The sequence below is a fragment of the Mauremys reevesii genome, linkage group 9, assembly GCF_016161935.1.
Source record: "Mauremys reevesii isolate NIE-2019 linkage group 9, ASM1616193v1, whole genome shotgun sequence".
Taxonomy (NCBI): Eukaryota; Metazoa; Chordata; order Testudines; family Geoemydidae; genus Mauremys; species Mauremys reevesii.
Window position 1 is genome coordinate 86,753,040 of NC_052631.1, and position 21,362 is coordinate 86,774,401.

Here is a 21,362-nt window from a genome sequence, read left to right on the forward strand (position 1 = left end):
TGGGCTTGCTTCCTGGAGGTGCTGGGTTTGATTCCTACTGACAGTTGTTCTGTCTGTATATGTGTGCAGCTCCTATTCATAACTCTGTGAAAGTCATTGTTAATGAGGGATGTAGAGAACTTTAGCCCTTCCAGGCAGGTCCCCAAAACAAAACACTTGTCCCTCTGTGTTTGTTCAGTTGATGAGATGATCACAGACTTGAGGCAGGGTTGACTAGTTTAAATTAGTACAGTAGTTGGGGATTTTGTGGTTAGCTTTGCATGAAATATCTAATCCCACTTCACAATAATATGCTTGTGTCTCCCATCCTGAATTGATTTTTTTTTAATTCTCAGGTCTCAAGGGCAGCCCGGGGTTTCCAGGCATTCCAGGTCAACCTGGATTAAGTGGGTCAAAAGGACAACCAGGTATTCCAGGATCAGTGGGATTGCCAGGAGCACCGGGTAAGAAAGGAGTTAGTTATGGAACTTTAGATTGTCTGTTTAATGTACAATATTTTATCAGCGGGGCTCTCAAACTCTTTACCCATCCTCTTCTATTCATGAGCATTCAGACAGCACCCCATCCTAGTGATGATCATTGTTATTAAATAATATTGGGGAAGTATTGAATGTGGTTTTAGCTGCTTTTAATATTTTATGAGGCGAAATTAATTAATCGGGGGCTTTTCAGCTTGGAAAAGAGATGACTGGGCGGGGGGATATGATAGAGGTCTATAAAATCATGAATGGTGTGGAGAAAGTAAATTAGAAAGTGTGTTTTACACCTCATAACACAAGAGCTAGGGGTCACCAAATGAAATTAACAGGCATCAGGTTTAAAACAAACAAAAATAAGTGTTTATTCACACAACAGTCAGTCAACCTGTGGAACTCTTTGCCAGAGGATGTTGTGAAGGCCAAGACCATAACAGGGTTCAAAAAAGAACTAGATAAATTCATGGAGGATAGGTACATCAATGGCTATTAACCAGGATGGGCAGGGAAGGTGTCCTTAGCCTCTGTTTGCCAGAAGCTGGGAATGGGTGACAGGGGGTGGATCACTTGATGATTACCCGTTCTGTTCATTCCCTCTGAAGCACCTGGCATTAGCCACTGTCGGTAGACAGGATACTGGGCTAGATGGACCTTTGGTCTGACCCAGTATGGCCATTCTTATGTTCTTAATGTGATGTAGCAGCTATGACTAAGGAGGAGAACCAGCAGCCATGTGACCATTGAGCTCAAGTGTTCTGTGGGATACAGTTCGGGAACCACTGATTTTTAGTGTAAAATGGGTGTGGCATCTGCATGGCTACCACAGTCACTTGGCGGTGTGGCTATGGGCATGTAATCAGCATGCAACATTTGAAACGCTTTTTAAGTTCTGTGATTTTTGTGATGTTTGCAGTCAGACATACAGAGTAATACGCCATGCAGAACAGCAGAAAAGTCACAAGGGAGGATTTTTAAAGTGTGTTTTCCTTCTGTCTGTTAGGCCACGTCTCCTCAGGGACAAAGTGAGGAAATCATTGCAGAGGCATTGCTGACCTAAGTTCCCTCTAAGCTGCATGGCCGCACAGCTGCCTATTAAGCCCCATGCAGGGGCTCAGGGCTGCAGTGGGGAGAGATGCGTCTCTCCCATCATGGACCTGCCAAGGTAGGGAGAGGTATCTCTCCCTGCTGGTGCCAGCACAGACCTGCTGCAGCTGGGGAAGAGGTACCTCTCCTCCCCCCAGCCCAGGTGCTGCTGCGGGGAGAGAGAGTTGGGGGAGTCCTCTCTCCCTGCTGTAGCCCCAGAGCAGCCTGCACCCTATACCCCTCATCCCTGGCCGCACCCCAGAGCCTGCACCCCCCTTGCACCCCAGTCCTCTGCCCCAGCCCTGACCCCCACACACACACACTCCAAACCCCTCAGCCCCACCCCCAGCACATGAATTTTGTTATGTGCACCAATTGGCACACATAACAAAATTCATTCCGCACATGGGTGGGAAAAATTAGAGGGAACATTGCTGCTGACATGAAAATGCTCAGTTGTTTTGTCCTTGGAGCAGTTTAGCAACACTCTTGATGGTGTTCTTTCAGCATTTCCGCACACCATGCTTTCCAGCCTTTGTTGTACCAGTGTCTTATAGGATTCCTGAGTCATCTACCCTATCATGCCAAATGCTGTCCTTAGGAATACAAGGGCTTTGGGGTGATATCCACTCAGGAGTCACTGCTGTGTAGGATAAAGTGAGAAGGACTGGGTGAACAAGTGCAGCTGCAACATTTGCGACTTGCCCTTACTAGTGAGACACCATTTATAGACTCAGATGGTTGTAGTCAGTCTGCAAGTAATGCCTTTGTTGTAGGCAATACATCCATCTGGTAAAACCAGTACTTGTAAAGAAGTAGAGGCCACTAGTGTGTGTGCATTTATAACCTCAAAATGCTCTAAAACCTTCATTTCATTTCAGATTAAAAGAACTTGTTTAGAATACCAAAGGTTTTCCATTTAGTTCCCTTCTTTTTGTCCTTTTCCATCCTTTATTAAACATTCAAAACCAAAAAATGGTTCTGTTTTCAAAACTAATTTTTTCTATATGAAACAAAAAAAGTGCATTTGTTAGACATTTTAATTCATATGGATATTGTTTCCCTCCTGCTGTGTATTTTCTGCTGTGTATTATCAGCTGGGTTTTTCTTTAAGGCTTTCCTGGACCTCGTGGAGAACCGGGACCACAAGGGCTTCCAGGACTTGATGGAGCAGATGGTTTCCCTGGAAAGATGGGAGCTCCTGGCTTGTCAGGGGCAAAAGGAGCTCCTGGAGAAGTGTTTGGTGCTGAAAGAGGAGCCCTGGGCGAGCCTGGCAGACCTGGATTCATAGGAGATAAAGGGCTTACTGGACAACCTGGATTTCCTGGACAGGAGGGTGAGCACCCTTGCTGCTGGTTTCCTGGAATCTGGAACTGTTTATCTTTCAAAAAAATGTTACTTTCTAGTATCTTCTTGAGGCCAGTTCATCAGTTCCTCTGAGCTGTTTGTAGTTCTGTATTTATTAAGTTTCCATGAGCATCTAGTGTAATTTTGAGATGATTTATACAAGTTTTAAAAACAGGTAACTTTATTCTCACCTGTGAAGTAACATCCCACCTCTCACTCTCAGGTGTTGACGGAAGGCCTGGCTCACCAGGTTTTAAAGGTCAACAGGGTAATCCAGGGCTCCCAGGTATTCTTGGATTGCGAGGACCTCCTGGTCCTGGAGGTCCGTTTGGCATTAAAGGCGAACCAGGTCCCAGGGGAGCAGTTGGCTTCTCAGGATCACCAGGTATGTAGTATCTCCGATGAGGTTGAGTGGCTTAACCAAACACCAGGATGTTAAATAAGATTTAGAATAGATTTGCAATTTGCTAGGCGTTAACCCGGGGTTGCTATCCAGTGGGGCTGGATGTGTGTATCTGGTCGCAGAATTTGGGCCTTGGGGATAGACTCCTCCCAGCCAGAAATGGTGTTATTGTGCTGTAAGCCATAAGAGGAGAAGATAGAATGAAGTATCTTAAACATACCAGTTTTTAAATTACTTTGTTATTGCATATTTGCTGGATGAATGATGAATCTCCATGTTCATGCTTTAATTTCATATACATAACAAATTGTTAGAAAAGTGACCCTTGTCAGAAGGCAAAATCCTATTAACTTTGATGGGCTGAAAATTGCTGGGCTTCTCGGCACAATTATATGTATCTTCTTCATCCCCTGAGACAGTGGAAGATCATCTTGATTCCCCCTCCCTTCATGGGCCCAAGGGACTCTGAGTAGAGCAGTGGCTCTTGAGCTGCGCTACACAGAGTCTTTCCTGGTAGCACAATATGCAACCTTATGAGACTCAAGCAAAAGAGAGACCAGATGTTTAGTAGAAAATAATAGTCTGTGAGAACATCTGTCTCTTACACAGCAGTTTACAGAATGACAAAGCTGGAGAACTATTGGAGGAGAGAAATAAACTGAAGTTATACCCCAAATAAAAAAAAAAAGTAACAGGACCAAAAAAATGTCACCATGGCTAAACAGAGTAAAAGACGTGGTTAGAGGAAAAAGACATCCATTAAAAATTGAAAGTCAAATCCTACTGAGGAAAAGAGTATAAACTCTGGTTGGTCAAATGTAAAAGTATACTTAGACAGGCCAGAGAAGACTTGGACGAGCAAATAGCAAAAGACACAAAAACTAACAGGAAACATTTTTTTAAGTATATCAGAAGCAGGAAGCCTGCCAAACAATCAGCAGACAATCAAGGTGCTAAAGGAGCATACAAGGAAGAGAAGGATGTTGCAGAGAAGCTATATGAATTCTTTTGCATAGGTCTTCACTGCAGAGGATGTGGGGGAAATCCCCACACCTGAGCCATTCTTTTTAGTTGAAAGATCTGAGGAACTGTATCAGACTGAGGCATCAGTAGAGGAGATTTTGGAACAAATTGGTCAATTTAACTGTAATAAGTTACCAGGATCAGATGGTATTTACCCAAGAGTTCTGAGGGAACTAAAATATGAAATTGCAGAACTACTAACTGTGGTTCATAACCTATTGTGTAAATCAGCTTCTGTACCAGATGACTAGAGGATAGCTAATGCAATGCCTGTTTTTTAAAATGTATCCATAGGCAACCCGCGCAGTTACAGGCCATTAAGCCTAACTTCAGTACCAGGCAAATTGGTTGAAGCTATAGTAAGGAACAGAATTATCAGATACGTAGATAAACACAATATATTGAGGAAGAGTGAACACGGCTTTTGTAAAGGGAAATCATGGCCTCACCAATGTATTAGAATTTATTGAGGGTGTCAGAGAGCATAGGAACAAGGGTGATCCAGTGGATATAATATACTTGGTCTTCCCCAAAGCCTTTGACAGAGTCCCTCACCAAAGACTCTTAAGCAAAGTAAGCAGTCATGGGGTAAGAGGGAAGTTCCTTTCGTGTATCAGTAACGGTTAAAAGATAGGAAACAAAGGCTAGGGGTAAATTATCAGTTTTCACAGTGAAAAGTGGTAAGTAGCAGGGTCCCCTAAGGATCTGTGCTGGGACCTATGCTGTATAATTTATGCATAAATGATCTGGAAAAGGGGTAAACAGTAAGGTGTCAAAAATTTGCAGATGATACAAAATTGCTCAAGATAGTTAAGTGCAAAGCTGACTAAGAAGAGTTACAAAGGGACTTCACAAAACTGGGTGACTGGGCAACAAAATGGCAGATGTAATTCAGTGTTGTTAAGTGCAAAGTAATGCATAATGGAAAATATAATGTCAACTATACATACAAAATGGTGGGATCTAAATTAGCTGTTACCACTCAAGTCATTGTGGAGAATTCTCTGAAAATAACTGCTCAATGTTCAGTGGCAGTCAAAAAAACTAACAATGTTAGGAACCATTCCGAAAGATGATAAAGCAGAAAATATCATAATGCCACTATATAAATCCCTGGGACCCCCACACGTGGAATCCTGTGGGTTTAGGTTTAGGACTCTGCAGTTTAGGTTGCCCCATCTCAAAAATGATATATTAGAATTGGAAAAAGTACAGAGGGCAACAAAAATGATTAGGAACATGGAACAGCTTCCAAATGAGGAGACATTAAAAAGACTGGGACTGTTCATCTTAGAAAAGAGACTCTGAAAGGCAGGTTATGGTAGAGGTCTATGAAAGTATGCATGGTGTGAAGAAAGTGAATAGGAAATTGTTATTTACCCTTTCACATAACACAAGAACTAGGGATCACCCAAAGAAATTAATAGGCAGCAGGTTTGAAACAAAAGGAAGTACTTCTTCATACAACACACAGTCAGCCTGTGGAACTCGTTGCCAGGGGATGTTGTGAAGGCCAAAAGTATAACTGGCTTTAAAAAACAAAAACAAAGTTCATGGAGGATAGGTCCATCAATTGCTATTAGCCAAGATGGTCAAGAATGCAATCCCACTTCCCAGGTGTCCCAAACTTCTGACTTCCTGAAGCTGGGACTGGATGACAGGGGATGGATCACTTGATAATTACCCTGTTCTGTTCATTCCCTCTGAAGCATCTGACAACTGGCCACTGTCAGAAGACAGGATAGTTGGCTCGATGGACCCTTGATCTGACCTAGTATGCCCGTTCTTATGTTCCTAAATACTAATCTCTGAGTTGCCTCTGAGATTAGCATTATAAAGTGGACACCAAAAAGTATTGTACTTTAAATTGGAGGAAGCTTTTTCTTCTGTATAGCTTTATATTCTTGGTCATTTGCATCACGACTCCCCTGCCTTTAATTAATTTTTTAAACCCACTAATTGGTGGACGACTCTAAGTGACTAAGGTTTTGCTTCAGTATTCTGAGTCATTAATTTCTTTAGTGCCCTTGTGCTTTCTGTTCACTTATTTCTCTTTTTCCTTCACCATTTTCTGTTCCATTTACCATCAACTCTCCATTTCTGATGTCACACTGTTTGATTATGTGTTCTTCACATAGGCTGTCAAGGTGAGAAAATGCACTGTAGCATAAAAGGTCATGAACTAACTACCTAGCTTTTAATGCTACAAGAATTGCATTGACTACAGCCTGCACCCCTTATTTGAACTATACCAGAGAGCAAAGAACCATTGTACCAAGTATGCTCAGATGGTAACAAAGCCCAGAGCCCATGAGGAAAAGTCTTTAATATTCTTAGACTTCAAGCATGTGTTGTCTTTTTCTTCTTTAATTATGCAGATATTGTATTTTATGTTTTAAAAATCAGGTTATAGCTTTAAATGCTAAAATCCAGGGTGCTGCAAAGCTCGCCCATCTGATATTTCTGCTTTATGTGCCATTTCTCAGAAGCTACCTGATTTTGTTTTCTTTTTAATGTTGTAGCTGAGCATTCCCTTTTTCAGTGGTTTAAGCCTTTACCTTGTTTGTTTGTTTTTTCTGAATTAAATGTTTACCAAGGTGCAGCCAGAAACATTCTGACATATATAGAGACTAAATTGTGCACAAATGGTTTCAACAACGTTAACCCTGGAGATGCTTTTATAACACGTTCAGCAGCCCATTCCCTTAATTACTAACCGATCTGACTTTTAAGAAGTAGTCCCTTAGCAGCAGAATGAATAGGCCACTCTTCAGTTGACCCCTTTGGTTGACCAAGATGATGTGGTAGGGACTGGAAGTTAACATTATTAATGCTCCTTATCCCATGCTCTGGTTTGCTGCCTTGAAGTTAAAAGGTAAGACCTGCTGCTGCTCTGCACTTTAATGGCTGATAAAGTAGGAGAGGAGAATAATTAAAGGATCTCCCTGTTGCTGGTTTTGAAGTGATGTAGGCAGGTCTCTTATTGCTGGATGACTAATGTTTTTGCATATCTAAACATTCTGCCTGCTAGAAAGCTGCATGTGCCATCATTTTGAGGTCCAGCTCTCATATTAAAAACAATGCTACATTTAAAGAACATGCTGAACAGTTCACCAAACTGTCCAGAAGCTTGTATGACAAAAGCTATTGAGTTTGCTTGTATTGATTCAGGACTTCCTGGAGTCAAAGGACCAACGGGCGATGCAGGTCCACCGGGACCTGCTGGTATGAAAGGCTTCCCAGGCCTAGAAGGTTTTCCAGGACCACCTGGGGACAGAGGATTCCCAGGGTCACCTGGGCCTTTGGGTAGAGATGGACGTCCAGGTTTCTCTGGAGCAAAAGGTAATTGTATAAATTAGGAAATGGTCATGCAGGGCTGGATTCAGATGCACAGCTAAAGTAACATGAATGATGATTTTAGACTCTACTTGTTGGAAGAGACTGAAAGTTACAGGGAACTTGTGTTCAGATCCATTCGTTTCACTGGTAGATTGCTGATGTGAATGCAGATTGGGTTAGTAATTAAAAGCTGCATTGGACTCTGCCAAAGGATATATCGGTTCAATTCCTAGCGTCCACCACACAGAAACCACTATCTAAGTGGTGTCATTGTCAGCAGAGGGTGTCTATAATAGCATTTCATATTCACATTGAAGAAGTTAACCCTTATGAAGTTATTACTTTTTTTTTTAACACATTAAGTATACTGAGGTAAATTGACACAACAGAAATATCAGAAATAGATAATGGAGAAAGGATTTCAGAAATACCAAAGTGTTGTATATTGTATCACCTTTTGTCTTGAAAGATAAAAATTATTTAAGGTACCAGTCACCCAGTAATTTTTTTATCTAATCAGAGCCTAACGGGAGAGTGGCAAGTTCTTGACTGGTTTCAAAGTGGTAGCCGTGTTAGTCTGTATCAGCAAAAACAACGAGAGGTCCTTGTGGCACCTTAGAGACTAACTCTGTCATTCTCTCTGGGGAGACAGGTGACCCCTTGGTGGGAAGAACGGAACTATATTGGGGATGGATGTGGTGAGATTTGCCCTCAGTAGGGAGCAGTGTCTTAGGTGAGCAGTCAGACATTGTAATTCCACATGGGAGCCCCGAATCTGGCCAAGAGATGATCCTTAGTCCATAGGGATAGGTATAGAAGCAGAAAAGTCAGTGTGGGATTGGGATTGGGGGAAACTATAGATGGTGAGAGAACGAAGAGCTTGGGAAACATCGTAGAGAAGAGAAAACAAAGCACAAACTGGCAGGGAAGTAAAACTCAAAACAGCCATTTAGAGCCGACACTGCCATAGGTTATTTTATGAGGAAAGACGGTAGTGATTGAAATCACATTCTGCTCCCGTTGGAATTGTGTGCTGTAGTGGGAACAAGAATAGACCCTTGATGGTGAACTGGAAGCTAGTGAGTAAGTGGTGGTGAACAGAGACTTACTACAGCAATGGAGACATCTAGCAGAACCCTCCTACATTTGTGCTTTAGGATTTTTCACTGCCTGAGTTTGCACAATACGACGTACCCACCTTGCTCCCAGCTTCCACTTCTATTTGTATGGAAAATACCTGTAAAGACTCAATTTTTCGCTTTGTTTTACAACTTCTTTTCAAACAGGTGAAAAGGGTCCTCCTGGGTTGATTGGCTTTCCTGGCATGCCAGGCCTGCCTGGTATCCCTGGGGTGAGTGGGCTGAAAGGACTTCCTGGGTCAGCTGGAAGAGAAGGAAATATTGGATATTCTGGACCCACTGGTCTAAAAGGTGAGCTCTGAAAAACAAATGTGACTAAATTACTGGGTTGCTGCAGCAAGGGGCCCAAGAACGATGACCAGATACCCCAGTGTTATTGGGACCATCCAGATATTAGGGGTTTTGTCTTATATAGGACTCTATTACCATCAACCCCATGTCCTGATTTTTCACTGGTCACCCTAGGCCCAAGAGCAGCAAGGGAGGAGAACTGCTTCCATTTTTTCATTGCCAGAGTATTATCTATACAGGGTGTAAAATAGCTGTGGCCTGGTTTTCAAAGATACTGACCACCTACAGCTCAAATGGCTTCAGTGGGAGTCACAGCTCTGAAATCCAGGCCTCTGTGTTTAAACATTCTTCTTTTAAGAGACCCTTCTCTCATACAGCTTAATTCTCTTACGTCTTCAGGTGACAGGGGAGATCGAGGTCCCCCCGGACTCCCGGTTCTTAGGCCTCCAGAATTGGCATTGGTATTGAAGGGAGACAAAGGTGATCCTGGATCAGCTGGACTGAGAGGATTCCCTGGACCTAGAGGTATCTATCAGCATTAGAATACGTTCCAAAATTAAAGTTGCCACCACTAACCATCCAGTAATTCTGCTTACTCTGGGCAGAGGATGTTTTGTCCATTTAGCAGCCTGCAGTATTGTTACTTTCAGATTCTACAAAGGGTTTCCACACAGCCACTCTGAATTTGAATCAAGAATAGCTCTTCAAAGTTGTGCTTCTTTATTGCAGAAATAATGAATTCTCCTCCTCTTCTTTGCAGGGAGCATTGAAGAATAAGCTTATTGACTGGGCTGAATGTCTTTATGATGAAGTAGCAACACATTTTTCTTTTCTGTATAAATTTAGGTGAGAGAGGATTCCCTGGAACCCATGGACAACCTGGTCTTCCTGGTTCCCGAGGTTTGCCAGCCACAGATAGAGGACTACCTGGTGATGCAGGGTTCCCAGGCCTGCCTGGATCGCCTGGCTTGCCAGGACAGAAAGGACTGGCTGGAATCATAGGATTACCTGGATTTCCAGGAGAAAGTGTAAATATGCATCTTCCATTCTGAGTGCACTTAGAAAAATCCCACATACTGTATCAGAACAGCAGAGGCTGGCAGTACTCTTGCTTACCGCACCACCTCAGCAATAAAATCAGCTCTCCTCTGGTAATAGCTGGCACTGATAAATGAGAAACAGAATTTTCTTTTTTCCCAGACAGATTTTTGTTATATCTCTTGAGTGCAATTCACTGCTATCAGCACAACCCAGACTGCAGGCAGTAGGTATGAGGATAATCGTATATTATTTTTTTCCAGGGTTCAGAGGGTATCTCGGGAGCACCAGGGTTTCCAGGGACTGGTGGTTTCCCTGGTCCAAAGGGTAAGTAATTGAGTTCCAGTTTCTGGGCCTTTTCCAGAGTGTGACCCAGCAGAAGAGAGTGGGTGAGAGACTGTGAGGAAAAAAGTTGCCAGTTTTTGATTTGCTTGGATGTAAATATTCTGAGCAGCTCTCATAGCAAATAGGGGACATCCCTTAAAATACAGGGATGGGTGGCTGGATGAGTCACTGGTTACCAGAAATCTTCTGAGGTAATCCGCTTGAAATCTGCTCTGTGTATTCCTCCCTCTGTTGTCGTTTAAATGCATTTAGCTCACTGAGAATCACAATGCAGAGAGAGGAAGCGCTGTTCAAATGTCCCCTGCTCTGGTTGTTTTAAGAGATGCAGTCAGGAAACTTTTTGCAGTGGACCATAAAGCAATGAACAATGCCACATACTCTTATGTGCCAGTAGATGGTGCTCTTTGTTTTAACCACCTACCTACATATGTGTAAGAGGCTGGGGTTTTCAAAGGAATTAGGCTCCCAGCTCCCATTGGAATTCAATGGGAAATTCAGTGGGAGTTTGATGCTTAAATAGCAAACACGCCTTTGATCCTTCTCTCCATAGCACAATACCAGATACATCCAGAGATCTAGAAAATAATCCTGTATCAATTGTATAAATAAATAGAAGCTATGAAGTGAGAAGCTAGGAGAAAAGTTAGGTGTTACCAGTGATCTAATATGTGGCTTATTGGACCATTGCATAGCTCTGCATCTAAAGCCGATGCAAATATCGTTAAAAGGATTTATTTTACCCAAGGCAAGTAATTTGTTTTGCCTTTGTTGAGTCCGTGGATTTGAACGGTAGCAAAAGTGTATTTTCAGGAGAAAGGGTAGTAAGCAACACGTAAAAGCTACAATTCAGGAGTGAATGAGTTAATTACAGAATGTTCTAGCAGCACAATCAAGTTCAGAGAGCCAAAATGTCCCTTTCTTGACTTCTACCAGGTGACCCAGGGGAATCACTTGGAATTTCTGGTGGGTTAGGAAATAAAGGAGAACGAGGGGACCGTGGATTCCCAGGTAAGGTAACCCTTGATGGTTATGAATTTCTGGAATGAAAGCTGCAGGGCTTATTCGTGAGCATTGCTGCACAGGCCTGTGATTTTACTATCTGAAAACACTTATTGAGTCTTCTCGTGCAGATGAGAGATGTGGGGACTAGAAGCTGGCCCATGCCTGAGCCTGAAAAATACTAAACGCTCCAAAACCAGGCATAATCCTAATCTCAACCCCAACCCTCAGGTCCCACCTAGCTTCTCATATTCTGTAGGTTCCAGAGCGCCCAGTCTCTGGCACCCTGATAGCAGTGTCCAGGCCCCTGTTCAGAGGCCTTTGGTGCAGCAGCATCAGGAAATGCATATACTTCTCATTTTCTTCAGGCCTTTCTCTAGTATAGCTTTTCTGCCAGATGAGAAGAAGCAGTGTAGCCTTATGGTTAGAGAAGTGGACAGAAAGTCACCTTTCCTGCTGACTTACCGTATGAGTTTGGGCAAGTTATTTTAAACATATCATAGCACCTCTTCTAAAAGGATCTCAACCAAAGTGCAGTACAGAGCACTGAGATAATGTCTGCAATGCAAACAGAGTAGCTGTTATGCCACTAAGATTTGGTGATGTGTAACCTAAGACTATGAACTGGTTCAGCTGAAAGGGGGAATGATGCTGGGACACTTTTTTTTTTATTCTTAAAAAAAGCCATGGGATCATTAACTTCCACCTGCACAGTTTCTAGGGATGGGCAGAAATTGATATTGATTAGATGTCTCATCTGAAATGCAGCACCTACCTAGCCTTGGACACCAGTGTTAGCAAAGTCTTGTTATGAAGTTAGAATTTATAGAACCTGATTTCCAGAAATTCTGAGCACAAACAGTTAAAATGAGACCCTATAACTTTCTGACCCAGTGGGGAGAGTCACCCAGTGAGCCATAGTGACACAGAAATTACTGTGACTTCTTGATAGTAGAAAGGGCCTTCCTGTCTCTCTCTCCCATATTTTTTTTTTATTCCTAGTACTCAGCAGTGACCTGTGATTGGTTGCAAAAGTTCTGTAAAAGGCCAGTAGCTTGCTCCATAGGATATTGCCACTCATCCCTTGACCTCACAAGGGATTTGGGGAGATTATAACAGCAGTATCCTATAGTACACTGTAATGGCCATAGCATTGCAAAGCAGAATTTTTAGTTCATGCCCAACCCTTAGATAACAGATACATGATGGTATGGTCTGTGGTCTGTGATATGATCTAACATGATTTTCACACTTACCATTTAAGGTGAGAGGGGAAAAGATGGGCCAATGGGTGAACCAGGATACCCAGGAACCGCTGGCATGGATGGGCCTAAAGGTATCCCAGGTGACCTGGGCCGAGAAGGACCACCAGGTATGGCAGTGAGCATAGCATCTAACCAGTGAGGTTTGTAGGATGGCCAAAGATATAGTGTTGTGTTGTTTTAGTTTTTGTTCTTGTGTTGCTTGTGATAGGGCGGCCTCATCTTAATAGAGAAATAAACAGAAAAGACCTTTTGTAACAGACACAATGTCATCTGGCACTCTGTATTTTCTTCTGTTCTTGGTCTGAAAGGCGGGACCACATTCTGTAGTGATAAACCTAGAGGCAGATCCCGCATTGTGACGCCTGGGTAACATAGCACAAAAGATGTAGCCAAAGGGAAAGGGGAGCAGGAAAGCTGAGTTTCAGCCACCTCGGCACCGCCTGAATCCTGGGCTGCTGCTGGGGTTCAAATGATCCCTGATCTGAGTTACAGACGGTAATTTACAGCAGGCTCTCCATGGCTGGTTCTCCAGCCATTGTCATGATTAACGATACATATCATCAGTGTATATAGCTCTGAATTATTTACCCAAGTCTATAATCTGGGCAGATGATGAAAAATACATTTGTTGAATAATTTATATGAGAGAAAATAGTGAAATTAATCAGCTAAATATTATACAGCTAGTTGTGAGAATAGAGAGGGTGCTTTGGGGGTTTGCTTTGTCTAGATAGCAGTTTGCTCATCCAGCACTTCTACTTGACATTGCCATGAGCGGGTGAAAGACAGCAAATGGTAAAACAGAGTTGTCCAATGCTTGCGCTCAACAGTGCGGGTGCATGTGTGAAAGTCCATCCCTTGTCATTTTGTCGCTTGTTTTCAGGCCTCCCTGGAATTGCTGGGTTGCGAGGAAATGCAGGTCTCCCAGGTTCTCCGGGGCAGCCTGGACCTTTAGGATTCATCGGGCTCCCTGGGAGAGCAGGACCAAAAGGTGCATCTTTCTTTTAACTTTCCAGCTGGGGAAAAAGTCAAATCAATAAACTAGTGTCTTGGCTGGGCAGGATATAGCAGACAGCACAGTTGTAGTCTACTATGCTTGGGCCAGTGTGCATTAGTAACTGCAGCTCATTTCTTGGTGGTGTCAGTGTTGGCTCCAGCTGTTCAAAACCATAAAAATGATGTCTGAAAAGGGAGAGGCTCTTACCTGATTTTTGAGGTTTGGGTCATGGTAAAACTATAATAGCAAGCTCCTGTGGGAAAAGCTCTTCTTCTTGCATTAATGTGGGGTGTCTAGAGGAAAATCTTACTTGCATTGGTCTCCAGAAGCACTAAACACATGCACAGAGTCTCCTTGTCTTGTACATTTCCTTCAGATTAGGTGCTTCTTGTATGCTACAAGCTATTGATTGTCCATTCAAGCTTCTATAATGTCTCCTCAGGATTCCCTGGATTTCCTGGTTTAAATGGTCTGAACGGCTTGCCGGGCACAAAAGGGTCACCTGGAACACCAGGTAAAAAAACTGCTGCTGTGGTATATTTAGAGGGTGGAGTTTGAGTGACGACGTAGTTCATCACAAAATGGCTCCATTTTAGTCATGTTCTGGCTTTAATAGAAAAGCAAGGAACCCACATTGTGCATCTAGCATCCGTATTCTTACTAAATCTGTGGGACCAAATTCTGCTTCAATAATGAAGCATTAGCACTGAATTCAATGGGGTTTCACATAGGAAAACAAGAGCAGGATGTTTTCTGCAGGTGCCATTGGGGTTGTAGGTTCTGCCTCAACACCTGAACCAGCCTGTAGCCACTAGGAAGTTAATTTGATGAAAGCATAGGCCTGCTTTATCTCTCATTTCCGTTACTCTGATTTCACCCAGATGACAATTGGCTGTTTGGTTAGGTTTTGGCTTAAAGATGACATGTTGCCACATAGATCTCAATTACACTGGGCCTGTGCTTGTAGCTGTCGTTCATGAGAGTAGTATCACTGAGGTCTGTGGGCTTCCTCAGACGAGTAAGAGCACTGGGCCCTTAGGCTGCATTTAGGAATGTTCTGCTGGATTTTCATATTTTGATGGTAATTTTAATAGTTCTTTTTTTCTCAACAATGTTTTGACAAATCCAAAGAGGTGGGGAAAAACATTTGGAGAGAGAGGTATATCTAGTCAGAATCATCCTCAAAGTCTGAACGTTTTTAAAATGGTAACAGAAACGTCAGATTTGTAAACTTTAAATTGTAACTGGATAAATGAAAGAAACACAGGTGTTACTGGTCGCAAACAGTATTAAAACTGAACATAAAAATTCTAGTTCGTAAAAATCTCTGCAGTGCTCTCCATGTTTTCTGGATTTTAAAGTCTTTATTTTTGGGAAATAAAGACAATTGCCATATTTTCTGAAGCACTCAAATGATTTGCATTTGTTTTCTGATTTTCATGTCTGAGAGAATGGAAAGACTATATGGTATTGGCTCTTGCCAACACACCATGGGAAGCATCTCCCAGAGCCCTGCCTCTATCCTGCAGCACCTCATGCTTCACTCCAAATCTTCTTGAGTAGTGGATGCTGATTGACCCCTCCATCTTGGAAACCAAAGTCTTTTGAACAGTGGGTTCAACTCTTGTATTGTGTCTCCTGAGAGGAGTGGCACAGAAGACACAATCCAGGGAGATTGGAGGCAAAATTGACTTTCCCAAGCTGACTATGGGCTTTGCTGGAACCCAGAATCCCTGCTGCACCAAGCACTATGGGCACATCCTTACACCAGGGCTCATGAAAGGGCTATGCTGCTCTTAGGCTGGGAGAATTCTTCCCCAGCCCCCTTGGGTCATCTTTACATCCACTGTGCACCACCAGAGCAGCATATAAGGGACTGGAGTTGGGACCAGATTCAGCCCCAGTGACTTCTCCGAACTCCAGGCAGCCAAGGGGTGGGTGGCTAACACTGTATATTGACTGAACATGCAAACGGACTTACAGCAAAGCAGCTGTAAAAGGCTCCTCTGTCCTCTTTAAACATGTTTGATTAGGTCTGAGTGAAGCTGGACTGAACGGCCCTGCAGGACTTCCAGGTCCTAAGGGTGAAGAAGGTTCCCCGGGCTTTGGCCTAGGAGCCCCAGGACTCCCTGGGCAGAAAGGATCATCAGGAGACACGGGTAAATAGTAACGACTGTAGAAGCAGATGAATTGTATTGACTAATAGAATATACCTAGACTTGGGGCAGCTGGGACATATGTAGGGTCAGTGTAGTTTAATAATGGAAATTCACAGTCATAAAGATATGAAGGGGTCATTGGTTTGTAGATGTGCAAACACAAAGTGAAGGTATGGCATGGTCTAATGTATGACAAATGACTGAGTGAATAGTTTGTACTAGTTTTATAGCTCTCTCAGGGTGCTCTCACTTAATGAGAAAGGGGGTTTGTTCCTTCCCTGGAGGGGGATGGGGTGTTGTTTGGAATAACATCCCATACCCCTTAATTCTACCAATACTGATGTTACACTGTCCACGCGGATCATCCCTGATGATCGCAATAGGGATGCAGGCATTTCCTGGTTTTGTTCAATATTCATCTGTAATTCTAGGTCCTCCAGGTACTTTGGGACTGCCTGGTTTACCAGGGCCTCCTGGCATCTCTCTTCCTTCAAATATACCTGGGAGACGTGGTGATCCTGGCCGTCCTGGAGTGGATGGGAATCCAGGTATGGAGATGAGAGGCTCATTTGTGTTATATGCTCTAGCAGTGGAAATAGCAAGGTTGACTGCCGTTCATTTCCTGTGAACAGCTGAGAAGGGGAAATTGGATTTTATGAGCAGTCAGTCAATCTAATCTGGTGTTTAGAGCAAGGATTGAGAATCAAGAGGTCTGGGTTCTCTGGTCTTTGCTCTTCCACTGACCTGGAGTAAATGGTGTTATTGTGCTATGCCTCAGTTTCCTCCGATGTAAAATGGGGATAATAATACTGTGCTTATCCAACTTAGTAAGTGCTTTGAGCTCCTGGGCTAAAAGGTGGCAATATAAGTGCAAAATAATGATTTCTCATTAATCACTAGTATGATTTAATTATTTTATTGAGATTTCATCATCATTCCTGTTGTTACTTTTTTATTTGTACTGCAGTAGTGCCCGGGAGCCCCACTCATGGACCAGGCCCTTGCTGTGCTCGGTGCTGTACAACCACAGAACAAACAGATGGTCCCTGCCCCAAAGAGCATCATTGTACATGCTCTGATAATTCACAGTGCAGCATGACTCACCAGCGCTCGCCATGTGAAGGGATGTGAACTCCCTTCGCTGGCAGTTGGGGAACCAAAAGAAATAGAGATTTGACCTAGAACACAATCGTTTGTAGCAAATCCTCCTCCTGGCCTGCTGAGCTGACCGTTATGAAGGGGAAATGATATTTTTGATGTCCATAGGATGTCCCTCACCCTGGAAACCTTGCTCCCATGCAGCCAAGAATGAAGGAATGAGAATGCCATAGGTGGCCAGCTGAGGATAATGGCAGCATTCCAGCTGTTACAGAAACTGATTTTTCTCACCCATTTTGTTCCTAGGCCCCCCAGGCCCTCCAGGTCCTCGAGGGCTCTCTGGCCCAGCCTCCAATCAAGGTGATACTGGCCTTCCAGGTCGCCCTGGAGTTCCTGGTTTGCCAGGCATAAAGGGTGACATGGGACTCCCCGGTCCACCTGGAATTCCAGGAGCTTCAGGACTTAAAGGTATTTTCATACAGTGTTTTCAAGCTGTTCCCTGGGAGTATAAAGAGCTGTCACATGTTGAGAGCATGATAGCTGTGACATCAGCTCTGATGTAGGTGTGTGGCACTCTGGGATTTGTTTTCTGTTCCGTGAACGCTGAAGGTAGGTTTCTCCAAAGCACTCCATTTTCGCCTACAGTGATGGAGCAACATTAGGCCAGCCTGCCCTGAGCACTCTTGAAAATCCCACCTTGCATTTTTTCACTTCTCCTCATCAATTTAGGTAACGGCTGCCCACAGACAAGAACACTGTGCTTGTTGTTTGCTGCTGCTGGCTGGGATTGCCTATCCCCAGATCCATGTACAGATCTCCCCTCTTCTGTGGGCCAGGAAAAGCTGCTGCCACAGCTCTCTCCTACCCATCCACACATCCTCTGGGCCTCGCCTCGGCCACACCATGGACTTGGGGATCCATGAGGGGCCAGGGACAGAGTGGTCTGTGGGGAGTCAGTCTGTAACGGCAGGGCCAGTGGGGAGCACATCACCCATCCTCTGGTCCTCCCCAGTAGGAAGTGTGGTTCTACAGAGCTTGGGAGCCAGGCGAGGAAGGACGCTGGACATCAAAGCTGCTGTGAGGGCACAAGGCCTCTGGCAGGTTCCCTGGGTTTGTGGGTGGGTTCCAGAGCCTATTTGTGAGGGCAAACCCTGCCCCCTGGGGGGTGTCAGTGGGGAGGAATTTCACATGGGGAAGATACCTCCTCCCCAGAACCCCCTCCAGGGGTTTTTCCACAAGAGGGAATGGTGTTTGTAGTGATTTCAGATTAAGTACAAGATTCCCTGCTAATAATGTTACAGTGGAGGCTCTCACAAAGCTGCCCAGCCGATGTGTCGATTCTGGGAATCAGAATTGGCACAAGGGTGTGACTATGTAGTTGAGAACCACACCTCTGCCACTGGTGCATCTGCCAGTGTTTCTCTCAGGTACAGAACCAGGGATTCGTTTTCAAGGTCCATTACTCTTTGCTCTGTATCTTCTCAGGTGTGAAGGCTGAGCCAGGCTTTATGGGGATGCCAGGTAAAGATGGGCTTCCAGGGGACCCTGGAATTCCTGGGCTGAAAGGTGAAACTGGTAGCCGAGGTAAGCACAGGATGACCTGGAGAGCTGTACTGCACTTGCAAAATGCTTGTGGGGTGGAAGGTGGGGGAGCACAATTAGCAGGTTTCTGTTATTTTGTGTTTTATTCCTTTTTTCCACCCAAGTATAAAGCCTGAGCTTTTGGTGACTTTTAAATGGGGATGGGCATAAACCAGCAATTCAGCTCCAAACCCGCCCAGACGTTGGGGAAGTTGGGAACCAGTCTTTGCAACTTTGTTACTTAAAATGTATCTTCTATAGTGTTTTCTCTGTGGAGACAACTGCTTGCAGAAATTGGAACTCTCTCTGTGTTGATCTTTCTATCAGTCTCTGTGTCTTTCCTGCTGGGGGGTGGGGGGAGGATTTCTGTTTCTCCCCCAGATCCCCAACAACCTATATTTGTAGCCAAAGAAATAAAAAAGGGGCTGGGACTTAGGGAAATTAGGGACTTTTAACAAGAGCTTGGGAAGTCATGGGAATATACCCAGTGCTATACAGGGATTCCTCAATTTGTTGAACTACATCCTTGTGTTAGTAGATCATCCTATCTGTGCACTTTATGTGGGGTACTTATGGTGCCATTTGTGATGTGTACAGGTTTCTCAGGCTCACCAGGTGCTCCAGGCCTAGTACCAAAACCAGAAGAAGTCATAGTTCCTCCAGGGCTACCTGGTCTGCCAGGAATTGATGGTGTCCCTGGCTATGCTGGAGATCGTGGATTTCAGGGACCAGATGGACAGCAAGGTAAAGTGCACTGAATCAAATAAGTGAAACTGAAACGCTGGACTTCTTGCATTCACAGGAAGCTGTTTTGTAAACTGTGCTGTCAAAGTTCATATGCTTTTCTTTAGAAGCTTTGTAATGGAAATGACCACAGTGTGTCTTTTTTTTAATTAGAACTGGCTAGAAATATTTTCTTGTACATTATGTTCATGGGATTTTATAGCCTCTTTTGCGTTAGGTTCATGGAATTGAAAGCAATAGTCATGATGCAGTTGGCATGATGGCAACGCAGATCTGGCAGCAGATCTAATCAGTCTGAGAATGATTCATCATGGAGAATTATAGGGACTGTGTCAACATGAAATACTGTAATGCTTTAGGAACCTAATTTTGCACTGTTGTAATTTTGCCATTGACTTCAGTGGGTGCAGGATCAGGTCCTACATACCCACCACTGCAATGCTGAATGTTCCTTGTCATTTGGGAAAATAATTACAACTTAATGTTAAATATAAACACAATTTCTCACTGTGTGCAAGCTCTTGGAGAGACAGAATCCCAGCAGGTGTCTGCTCTTTTCCCTGCACACTGGTCTAAAGCACAAGATGACAATATTAAACAGAGACCTCAAGTGCTAATCCCATTGAATTTTAGAGCAGGTGGGAGAGGGGAATTTAGATTCAAATCCATGGATCTAAACTTGCCATTATGTAACTTTGGATCATATGAGATCCAAAATTGAAGGAGGCCCATTTTCTGATTTGGATATGGCTGAAATCAATCAAGGATAGCTGCTTCTGTAAGGTTTTAACCCCAAAATGGTGGCAGTCAGTTCTGAGACCAGGTAATCTTTTCTCTGTTTACAGTGGCAGAAATCTTGAGAGATCAGATGAAAATAATCACAAAATTTTACTGGATTCAGGTTTGGATATGATGCCAAGTGCTGCTTTGGCTTCAAACTCAAATCCACCGGAGCCTGAGCCTGACCCAGATCTGAACACTGCCTCTTCTGTTCATTTGTAATGCCTGAATGTGTTACACGCAGCAGGTCGAAGGTCATATTGAATCATGGTGCCAAGCTGTTTGTAACAAGAATTGTTAAGTTTAAGCCCTCAGCATTGCTAATCATGACACATCCCTCTGCTGATGCCAGGAGTGAAAGCTTTGATGTAAGAAGCAAATTAAATAATAATCATTACATTTAATTACAGGTCCAAAAGGTCTGTCAGGCAGATCAGGTCAGGTGGGACGTCCTGGTTTACCGGGGCCAGATGGCGCAGTTGGGGATCCAGGAACCCCAGGTATTCCAGGGCCACCAGGATTGGAAGGTAATTTTATTCTTTAATTTGTTCTTTGGATATTCTATGAGTGCTCAATCAGCAAGATTCCAGACTGGCCTCCTAATGCAGTGATGCTGCAAGGCCTGAGACATCACAGACATTCCACATTATAGCCTTAAAAAAGAAGGACCTGTGTGGTGCCCAGGATCTTGTGCCTTGTGTCTGCATTGACGTGAATTTCACCTTTAGTGAAACAGTTGGGAGTAAACTCACCCACTGCAGCATGCTGTAGAGTATGCAATTGCTATCTGTCACTACTGATGATTTAGGCTACGATTTTGTCACAGAGGTCAAGGAATCCGTGACTTCCAAAGACTTCTGTGACTTCTGCCCACAGCGGCTGGGAGCTGTAGGGTTCCCCCCACCACCCACAGTGGCCTGACAGCTGTTGGGTATGGGTGGCAGGGGCCCTCCGGAGCTCCAAGCTGCTGAGCTTGTGCAAAGCAGGGGCTCCCTAAAGCTCCTGGCCACCCCGGGTGGTGGGAAGCCTGGAGCTCCAAGCCCCCGCAGATGGTGGGGGCCCCCAGATCTCTGAGCTGGGGCCCCCACAGCTGCCTAGTCACTGTTGGAGGTGTGGGGACTCCGCAGCTCCCCATTTTGTCAGGGATATTTTTAGTGAAAGTCACCGAGAGGTCAGGAGCTTCCGTGAATTTTTCTTAATTGCATATGACCTATCCGTGACTTTTACTGAAAATATCCATGATAAAAATCTTAGC

General features: G+C 44.0%; 1 protein-coding gene across 5 annotated transcripts in view; it reads left to right on the top strand.

The window, feature by feature from the left end:
• Nucleotides 1-21,362, top strand: part of COL4A6 (collagen type IV alpha 6 chain) — a 188,827-nt gene that overhangs the window by 163,700 nt on the left and 3,765 nt on the right. For all 5 annotated transcript variants that reach the window (XM_039488503.1, XM_039488501.1, XM_039488500.1 and 2 more), the window contains 18 exons: nucleotides 336-443; nucleotides 2,674-2,895; nucleotides 3,130-3,291; nucleotides 7,504-7,674; nucleotides 8,958-9,101; nucleotides 9,501-9,626; nucleotides 9,948-10,129; nucleotides 10,403-10,466; nucleotides 11,418-11,492; nucleotides 12,748-12,855; nucleotides 13,632-13,739; nucleotides 14,188-14,259; nucleotides 15,779-15,904; nucleotides 16,336-16,452; nucleotides 17,309-17,470; nucleotides 18,488-18,586; nucleotides 19,181-19,327; nucleotides 20,518-20,634. In XM_039488503.1, coding sequence (XP_039344437.1) covers nucleotides 336-443; nucleotides 2,674-2,895; nucleotides 3,130-3,291; nucleotides 7,504-7,674; nucleotides 8,958-9,101; nucleotides 9,501-9,626; nucleotides 9,948-10,129; nucleotides 10,403-10,466; nucleotides 11,418-11,492; nucleotides 12,748-12,855; nucleotides 13,632-13,739; nucleotides 14,188-14,259; nucleotides 15,779-15,904; nucleotides 16,336-16,452; nucleotides 17,309-17,470; nucleotides 18,488-18,586; nucleotides 19,181-19,327; nucleotides 20,518-20,634 — 2,310 coding nt within the window. The remainder of the gene's footprint in view (nucleotides 1-335; nucleotides 444-2,673; nucleotides 2,896-3,129; nucleotides 3,292-7,503; nucleotides 7,675-8,957; nucleotides 9,102-9,500; nucleotides 9,627-9,947; nucleotides 10,130-10,402; nucleotides 10,467-11,417; nucleotides 11,493-12,747; nucleotides 12,856-13,631; nucleotides 13,740-14,187; nucleotides 14,260-15,778; nucleotides 15,905-16,335; nucleotides 16,453-17,308; nucleotides 17,471-18,487; nucleotides 18,587-19,180; nucleotides 19,328-20,517; nucleotides 20,635-21,362) is intronic.